The sequence below is a fragment of the Topomyia yanbarensis genome, chromosome 2 (assembly GCF_030247195.1).
Source record: "Topomyia yanbarensis strain Yona2022 chromosome 2, ASM3024719v1, whole genome shotgun sequence".
NCBI lineage: Eukaryota > Metazoa > Arthropoda > Insecta > Diptera > Culicidae > Topomyia > Topomyia yanbarensis.
The window spans coordinates 425,611,397-425,621,613 of record NC_080671.1 but is presented as its reverse complement, the minus strand read 5'-3'; the positions used below and the strand labels follow the sequence as shown (position 1 = coordinate 425,621,613).

At 38.4% G+C, this 10,217-nt stretch overlaps 1 protein-coding gene across 1 annotated transcript; it reads right to left on the bottom strand.

Moving 5' to 3' along the window:
* Positions 1-450: 450 nt before the first annotated feature.
* LOC131680957 (tetra-peptide repeat homeobox protein 1-like) lies at positions 451-8,920 on the bottom strand. Its single transcript, XM_058961671.1, has 3 exons — positions 8,906-8,920; positions 8,317-8,846; positions 451-463 (listed from the first exon to the last, which is right to left on the bottom strand). Exons 1-3 carry the CDS (start codon positions 8,918-8,920, stop codon positions 451-453), a joined length of 558 nt encoding a protein of 185 aa, XP_058817654.1.
* Positions 8,921-10,217: the final 1,297 nt, after the last annotated feature.

The following is a 10,217-nucleotide window of genomic DNA, read 5'->3' as shown; positions in this document are numbered from 1 at the left end:
TGGAGGCACTTTATACAGACTTTAGTAATGCATTTGATCGCATTGACATCCCAATGTTACTTTATAAATTGACAAAGAGCAGCATTGAGCCTGAGCTTGGTTAGAATCATATCTCTCCGAACGTCAGCAAATAATTAAATTTAAAGGAAAGCAATCTAATCTAATTAAAGTCACCTCAGGAGTTCCACAAGGCTCTCATTTAAGCCCTCTATTGTTTATTTTATACGTGAACGATATCTCCTTCATTCTCAAAAAACTGAGAATATTAATTTATACGGACGATATGAAACTTTATTTGGAGATAAAAAATGCCGAGGATATAAATACATTTCAAAACAAAATACAAATTTTCCACATGTTGTGTCAAAAAAGCCTCTTACAACTGAACGTGAAAAATGTAATTCAATAACCTTTAGTCGAAAACGACAAACACCGAATGTCAAGATTACCCTAGGAAATCAGACTGTAATAAAATGTGAAAGAATTAGGGATTTAGGAGTTATATTAGATTCTAAGTTAAATTTTATTGATCATTATAACACAATTATACACAAAGCTAACAACATGCTCAGTTTTATAAAACGCTTTAGTTATTATTTTAAAGATCCTTATATAATAAAAACATTATATATTGCATATGTTAGGTAGATATTGGAATATTGCAGTATTATTTGGTGCCCTTTTTCAAGCAGACATGAAGAAGGAATAGAATCGGTACAAAAACAGTTTTTATTATTTGCCCTTCGTAAATTAGGATGGACAGCATTTCCTCTGCCATCTTATGAAGCACGCTGCTTGCTTATCAATATTCAAACATTAAAGGAGCGTCGCGAATTTGCAATGCTTTTAATCATTAATAATAAATATCGTTTCGCATCGTATCGATTCAGCTGAAAGTTTATCCAAATTGAACTTTTTAGCACTTTCACGACAGCTACGAAATCGAAGTTTTTTTTCAATAACTTCTTTTCGCACAAACTATGCAAAATATAGCCCCATAAATCGAATGATGTCTATTTACAACCACTATTGCGACTCAATTGGGTCATAGTTTTCAGTTCCATTCGATAAATTTTAGGTCCAATATACATAATATAACATTATTTTAAAAAAATCGTTATAATATGTAAGAACGATTTTTTTGTTTTTTAAAGTAAATCTTATGTAAACTTGGCAACCATACATAGGAAAACTGCAATTGTTTACATCTGGCCTATCAACACCAAAAAGGAAAAAAACTATATACATTGAATGGAGTTTATGTCAAATTAAAATAACCCTGCGGGAAAACCGGGAAAACATGTATTCATTTTTACTGACAGGGCATCTTTTGTCGTGAAATTCGATATGTCAAATGATTGTGATAGTGTCAAATCCAGACTGTCAACATATTTCTTTATTATAAATTTAAATTTTATTTTCACGTTTCCTGAGTTGGAAAAAAACATTGTTGCAATCACGAAAATCAGCTTTATCGATGCATGTAAAAAAAAGATTTTTCTCTCATTTAATGACCCAATTGACTTTACAATGTCTAAACTGAAACTAAAACAATATTTTATGCACAAAAGAAATTAACGCGTGAGAGGATGATTCCGCAAAAGCCGAAATTGCTTCATTTATACTAAATTCACGGAATATACACATTAATAATTAAGGAAAACTGTAGTCTACATCGATTGACGAAATAAATAAATAAATAAATCATGATTTAAGCTATCGCTAGAAAAACTATTTTATCGATAGTTTCTACATTGCACAATAACGTTTAAAATGTATCTGTTCCTTTCGGTTTTCATTAACAAAAGATAAAAAAAATAAAAAAGGCTTTTTTGTTATTTAATATTTTACCATAAATTTTTGCTTCGGTGAAAAATGTTACAACACATTTTTCGTGCAAAAGTTTTCATTCCCATTTCTCAGATAGTTTTGCTGTATAAAATACGATAATCGAACTTTTTTAGGAAAATACTGCATGCAAAAACTTCTAGGCCCTTTTAGTAAATTGCTTGAGTCAAAATGTTCTAATTGCCTGCAAAGTTTTGTTCGAAACAGAGATGCTTATATTCTATAATCGGTCAGTTTCTTAGAGAATCTCTCACTGTGTTTCTACTTACTTTGAGTTGTTTATTTCGCTTCTCTTTTTCCGAGATATGTTTTTAACACTTGAAAATAAAACTTCGCCTGCTTTAACGGTCATTTTGAATCTATTTGTAGTTGGGACTGTAACCGCATTTACGGTGATGGTGCCACTGACATATGAACAAGCATATGGGGGATACACCACTCAGGCCCGTAGCCAGGATTTTGTTTCGGGAGGGGCTTAAAACTTGTTGCATAAATCTGTTAATTCTGGTGACTTGAGATAGTCACTTGAACTGAATGTAATTTTGAAAATTTCTTATTGAAAACAGTTCCAAAACTAAGGCAATAGACAATATGTTGTCTGATACAAGAAATGGTATAGTACAACGACGAATTCTAACTTTTGAATTTGGTTTTTATTGTTAATTTATAAGCTACCATTTCACCGTTGGAATTTGCAAACGTGGTCTGATGGGTGCCCCCATCATACAACTTGAAGCCAACGAAGTGAGGCTGTCCAGCGCAGATTCATACGATATGCATTACGTCAATTGCCTTGGAACGACCCGCTGAACCTGAACCATACGAAGATCGTTGTCGATTGTTAGGACTACACACTTTGGAAGATCGTAGACCCGCGTCGCAAACTACTTTCGTGTCTAAGCTTCTTATGGCTGAATATGATGTTCCTGATCTTCTAGGGTAATTTGGGGAGAGATGCCGCACATTTCAAAAAATCGATCCTGCATCAAAGTAAACTATTCAATAATTGATGAAATCATGTTTATCAATTGCGAAAAGTTTCTAGAAAACTGTGAAATGTTTTGTCATGAATAAAAAATTCGTCAAATTTCGACGCGCATTTTTCAAAAAGGGGTCATTGAGGGAGAGATGCCCCACCGTAGTCACCAACTGAAAAATGGTGAACAAAAGTATTTTTTAGTTCTCGTTGATGTTTTTATGATTAAGTGTCTTCAGCTGAGTTTCTTGAAGATTGATTACACCTATAAATCACCATCACTCTTCTTAAGGGGTTACTACCATTTCTGGAAACCCTTGTATGCAAAAGTGATTTCGCCTGATCCAATTTGTTGACGCTATGAGCGCAGAATACCTGAGGTGGTAGAACTCAATAAAGGTGGCTATCGTAAGTATAGCCTCCATTTTCACCTTCAGAAAATGTTCTTCATCACAAATACTCGGTCTTATGCGAATCACCACCAATCACAGTATTTGGCCGGTGCACCATTTCTTGCTTCTGAGACTCACTCATCTCGACAGATTACTAGGGCATAGTATAGTAGAAGTTTCCTTTGTTCTTCAAACAAGGAACACAATATAAAAGTAACTTTATTTGTTGTTCGCTTCACACCGGCTGGGACAGAAGCATAAACCACACTGAATTTCGTGACCATTGATGTTGGTTGTTGGAAACAGCAATCTTCTAACTTTATCTCAAACCAAACGAGCTACAAGCTAATGTCGCTGATAATAATGTTTTTGAAATTTATTTTCAAAACATTTAGGGGGGGGGGCTAGCTACGTGCCTGACACCACTAGTAAAACATTGTTCTCAAGTCTGTCAAATGAGTGTTTGGGGCCGTCTATGAAAGGTGTAGTTAGTGTTCTGGGAAAATTGGCGGCTCGTTTTTTTAAAAGAAATTTCCTCATAGTGTTAAGTTTGTTAGTCGGTGGTTATAGGCTACAAAACTAGCCGTCAGAAGGTTCTGGTAAATAACAATTTTTGTACTGATAATAAATTAAGGTACAACCAAGCAAATTGGATTTGTTCGGTGCGTATTCCTAGCGGTGCTACCCATTTGAAGACGTTGGTTGGATGGTAGCGTCTGCCATCTTTGTTCAAAGCATTGGGTTAAATGGTAGTGTGAAAATTGAGGCAGTCGATTTGATTTTTCGTTGCGCTCAAACCCGAGCATTTTACTGTTTTCGGGGCATTTCTATTATTAGAATGGTTAACAATGAAGCAAAGTTGCAGATGCCAGTTTATACGCATTCCACAAATTTTAGGCCGATCAATTTAAGAGTTAGTGGGATACGCTCCTTATAGGGTGAAAATAGGCACTTTGCCCTTGATAGAAAAATGGAAAACAGAGAATGTCCTGATATCAGACTTTTTATTTTATCGAAATAAAATTCGACTGGTTTATATAAACGGATCATTATTAACCCTTGGCTACACCACTAGGTTAAACTAATCCAGTGGCGTGTTACAAAAGGTGAACATCGTTGTGTAGCTCGGGGTGGGAAGGGGCAGTGATCATTAATGTAACCCTATTGCATATAATCGGCTCGACAGCATCAGTCTTCGACAAACCGAGTGAGCCTAACCCAGCTACTTATGAAAAGGAAGTGGTGTAGCCAAGGGTTATAAACAATAAATAGGCGCCGAAGTGTCATTCACAATAAGTATGTTATAACTTTTAAAGTATCCAAGAGAGATACTTAGTGTCATTAGCATAGTTATTCGCAAAAGAGCTACAACTTCGCAAAAGAGCTACAACTTTGCTCTTTTCAGTAAATGTATTGCTCATCTCAATACATTTACTGAAAAGACAATTATTGAAAATATTTCACTTATAGGAGGATTAATCTGTGAAAACACAATATCAAAAGAAAAGGCATATTGCATCCATGAAATTGTCTAAATATACTGTTATTGACTTCAAATTGGCCATTTTGGCGTTATAGAAAAAAACGAGTCAGTTTAAAAAACAAATAATCCAAAAGATCAAATAATTTGCGAGATCACGATATATTTGGAAACAGGTCAAGTACACACAGCCACACTTATATAATTTGTTATTGAAAAATACCCTGGTAGTGGATTGCTTTTATGTTGCACATTTAACGAAAAGTGAAAATGAAACTCTTCCAGTGGCCTGCTTTTATACTAGAAAATTCAAACAGTGCAGTTAACTACCCGGGGCTTTTCAATGACAAACGGCATTATACATCTGCACACAATGCCCAATCAATTGAGCTGAACCGGTTGGTACAATGGACTCGCCATATGAACGGTACAAATTTTCCCTCAAATTTGGAACTGTATTTGTACCGAAAAGGTAAAATAAATCGACACAATATTATGAGCATGAGCATGAGCATGATGACCATACAATTCGTAGTTGCTACTCCGTGATTGACCAGAACAAGCAAAATTGCACAGAGAATCAACGAATGGAGCCTGGGAGTAGCTTTCCATCCTCAATGTGCACGTTTCGAGGGTTCTAAATTTTGAGGAGTCAATAACGGCGCCGGCCACGTCCTTACAGTCATCGGGGAAGGAAGGAAATGTTAGTGTGACAACCGTTGTTATAGAGACCGTGTATACCTCTGCATCTCTGCGGTTGTCACGGGAAGGAATTTTGGTTAGTGGGATGGGATCAATAGCTACATAGATCAGGATTCACCTTGATAAATGACACGATCTATGCAACTTTGTGAAGCGTTAGCGTGTATTTCTTGCTCTCGGCAGCCGGCTGCCGAGAATTGAGATTAGATTTATCGTTTGTTGTATTAATACGGAAATTATTGGTGCGCGAAATATGCAACTTAAACTCCGGATAGCCGGCTATCGGGAGTGTTGCTTATATTTAATAGAATTTTTCAATTTTTTCGTGTTTCTTTGTTCCGGTGAAACTCCACAATACTAGAATAATAAGATAGTTCTGGTACGATTATGTTTGAAGCAGTAAACATAATCGTACCAGCTATCTCGTAATAGAAAAGTTTATATCTAATAAAGTTTTAATATAATTAACAGTTACCTTGATTAAATCGTGATAGAATCATAATAATGTATTACATACTTTCTCCTCAAATGAATGAACAAAATGCCGACTCTATATTGCCTTCATTATGTACGCGCGATGTTATGATATATGTCGGTGAATCGCATAATAAATTGGTTCATAAATAGAGGCAATGTATCCCATCGGCTTCGAAAATCATACCCGCAGAAAATCATTTTCAATAAAATGTATACCGCAGTAATATGACAAAGACCCCACCACGGACACCAGGAACGCACAGAAAACGGCATCAACATCTCCGCCTCGTTCCGTAGAACCAATACAATAAGGGGTCGTGCACAAATGACGTAGCTTTTTTCGGATTTTCGACCCCTTCCTCCCCCCTTGTAGCATTTGGTCACAATATTCTAGCCTCACCCTTGTAAATAACGTAGCATTTTCTAAGACCCACCCCCCTCGCACCACTGCCGGCCGACGAAAAAATTCAAATTTGTTTTGAATAATTCTTTCAAATATATGTCCTTACAAGTTTTTGACGGCTTTTATCAAAATTTTCGCTATAACAACAATTTGCATACACAATGAATCAATTACATGACAAAAATCGTGTTGACAGGTTTGTTTTGAATTTTATATGTCATGGATTAAATTTGCAACAGCGTACAAATAACCTTAACTTTTTGTGGACATCTTACAATACCACGAATTGAAAAACTTACTACATGAAAAATCGTATGAAAAGTATTTTTTGTGAATTTACATTTATTTCTCTTTAGAATAGAGAAAAATTAAATTATTTTCATTAATGCGCGTTGAGAAAATTTAAACTTAGTGCTACGTCGCACTGCCCTTGCCTATGCGCAGCGAAAACCCGAATTGGACACCCCAACAGTCGTCCACCATTCGAGCCAATACGATGACAAAGCCAGACCTATACCTATCCGATCCGTCCCAGTGACTGTCCAGCTCCGCGCACGGACACCAACACTCCTCAACACGACTCAAATGCGAGCACTCACACCCGTGCGGCTGTGGCTCCCAACAACGAAGCATAGCTGTTGATGCCAATCCCTACGCATCCCCTCGACCGTAGGCCGAGCAATCAATGAACCAGTGAGGCCCCCTTCCCAACAGGACGAAAATGAGCACTTTACTCTATCGTCTTGATATCCGTTGGCACTGTTTGAGAAAAAACAATTGTTCTCCTTTCTCTTGAATGTGGTTGTACGTGTCAGCTGTGTCAGCTCCCAAATCCAGAGACAAACAAAATGAACGATGCTGATCCGAGATTATATGAATTAGGCGCTATCCCTTCATCGCGAACACTTTCAAATAAATCACGTGACACAAACACTCCGTTGTCTTTCCACAATCATTTTCGGGTTCCCAACTATCGCAGTGTAAATCCGACCTGTGCATAATAATACGAGCGTGTGCATGTCTGGTACTCAGTGCCGCTCATGCTTGCATATATATGTGTGGCATGAAACTTTGATCACCTCACTGCCGTTTACTCCGTGTGCAGGGAGAGGGATAGAGATAGCATGTTGACAGACTGCTATCAAGGTTGCCAAAATGCATAAAAATCAGTATGTATACCGATTCATATCCTTTTTATAAACCAAGAAACTGTATGTACGAATACACAGACTTTGGTTCAAAAATATATATTCGCGTAATTTGGTACAAGGCCACTACAGCCAAACGTCATAATATCCCCAAAATATAATTAAACCAATGCGCAATATCGCCATGACTGTTCATTCACGTTATGAGAAATTCAAAAAAAATCCGTCAATGCATCTGAGTATTTAAGGAAATAATAAAGAAATCAGCGGAACTTGAAAAAAATGTGTGATCTGTGAAAGTGCATCGAACAATGCCTTCACTGAAAAAATCTGTGAAAGTGGTAACCCTAATACGTTCGCTGTAAAATTTATCGTTGGCGTACCACCATCTTGTGAATCGAATCCTATACGATAAACCTGTCTTTTATCGCATATGCTTTTCACTACCTTTCTGAATCGAATATTCTGGAATATCATGGTCGGTATAGTGATGAATGAATCGAAAGCGATCTTATGGCGTCACTACTTATATAAAAAACAAAGCGGTTCCCGGGTATAAAATAGAATAAAAAGATACTTCCTTTGGTTGTATAGATGTGCGCCTTTTGGCAGAATGCAAATGGCCGGATCTCTGGAGATCTTCATTCATTTACACTATCAAATCACTTCACTCGCGCAGCACTCGACTTAATTTCATTTTCAATTAGTAGAACATTGCTTTATTTGGAAAACTAATATCCACTATAACTTTTAAATTGCAAATATCACTAAAAAATTTGATAAAAAGTCAGCTCAACATTAGTAGACGACATTTGCACAAGGCCGTGTTGCCGAATCTTCCGTAAAATAAATCGACACAATATTATCAAATTAAACTAATTTTGACGTACCTTGTAACAGTAACCGGATAGGGCTGCGGCACCGGAACAGCCACAGGCCTGTCCACGGGAACATGCACTGGATAGGGACGGGGCACCGAGACCGGTACTGCGACCGGGTGTGGGACGGGCCTATCAACGGGAACCGGAACGGGTACCTGAACTGGAACGGCTACGTGCCGCGTAACGGGAACAGCTACCGGTGTTGGCACCGGTACCGGTACCGGCTGAGAAATCGTTGAGTGAGTGTGGATATTTCTAGTTATCGTGGGTGCCAATGAGATAGACGGCGCTGCTAGAGCTGGAGCTATTGAAGGACCTATGATCGGGCCACCTATAGCTGGTCCAAGGGAAGGTCCTATCGCTGGTAATATGTCTGATCCTAAGACAGAACCGGCATACCCGCCCAGACCTAGCCCATACCCTAATCCACCGTAGCCGTATCCTCCGTATCCTCCGAGGATAGCTCGCTTATATGCAATCTTTGGTTTGGTCTCGTATCCAGCGTGCACTGCTCCCAACAATGCTACAATTCCGAGAACCTTAAACAAGAACACAAAACATCAGAACACACTTTCTAACTTTCACCACGGACACTTACAATCAGCAGCTTCATGACTGACGGACACTAGTCGAAGCACTTTACAATTCTGACTGCTAATTCGATAATGTTCACCTACTTTTATATTGAATTGGGATCACTAGAGCAGCGGTCGGTGTTTGCCAACTCCCATAAGCACCACTGATTTAGAGATGCATCATGTAATAGTGAAGGACCAAATTCGCAAACCCAGCTGATTACAGAGCGGACCACATCGGGCAGCCTGATGACCATAATTCATTTCTTTTTTTTCTCGATTCGCTCTGAGCCCCGATGCCACACTTTGACATGCGTGCTTGGAAAAGCGGAAAAACTTGCACGCGCCCAGCGCAGATCTAGTTAGTCATCTAACATCGTGAATCATTTTCTCGCAACAGTGTATCGGGGGAAACGGGGGTAAAAGGTATCATCGTAACCTATAAAGATAAATGCGATGCCGATAATTATCATAGGCTAGATTTACGTTGATGATTTTAGAAGCTAAACAACGCGTCATGTTTTGGATTTTAGGAGGAAACATTTCACACCGTTCTACCTTCTTCTCACTCTCTCTCCCCCTGCAGTGTAAAGAAAGGCTATTGCTCTATTTCGATCAAAAAAGGGCTCCAGCCAAAGTTTGTTGTGCGATCGATTTCATAACATCTCCACCCCGTGTAATCCAAGCGACATCTGTCAAAATGCACCCAGCATCTAGGGAAAAGCGGTTTCTACTTTTTCTGGTAAAAGGTATGTAACGCACTAATTTCTGAAATGCTTACTGCTGCCAGCGGAACATGGTTAGCTCCACCCCGGTCATTGCGTATGCAGTTGATGTAGGTGCTTGGAAACGAACCCAGTATCAGCGACTTTAGCTGAACGGTGTATCGATTCTGTAGAATGCTGCTACGTCACATTCCGACAGGCACCATTTTTCGAATGCTTACCGGCCGTGGATGGTCGGCCGGCCGGCGCGTGTTGTCATGTGTGATAATCGCTTTGGATTGATGGGATTTTTAAGTTTTTGTAATTTTCCACGACTCGATTCGAAAAGCGGTTTTGTCTTGATACTGCGATGTATCGTGTGGCGAAAAGAGTTGTTAAAAGATAAATTAATTGAACAAAATGTCATAATATGCGGAAAACTATGCGATTTGAAGAAAGTTCGCTGTAAGGGTTGCTATTTAGAATTTCGCCGTGCTAATTGGGCATGAGCCTAATTGGTGCAGTTTGCAATTATTGAAAAAAAAATTGATCGGCTTGAAAAAAAATTCAAGGTGGAGCTCTGGAGAAGATCGGGTATGTCAGATATTTAAATCGTCCGTCTTTATATTTA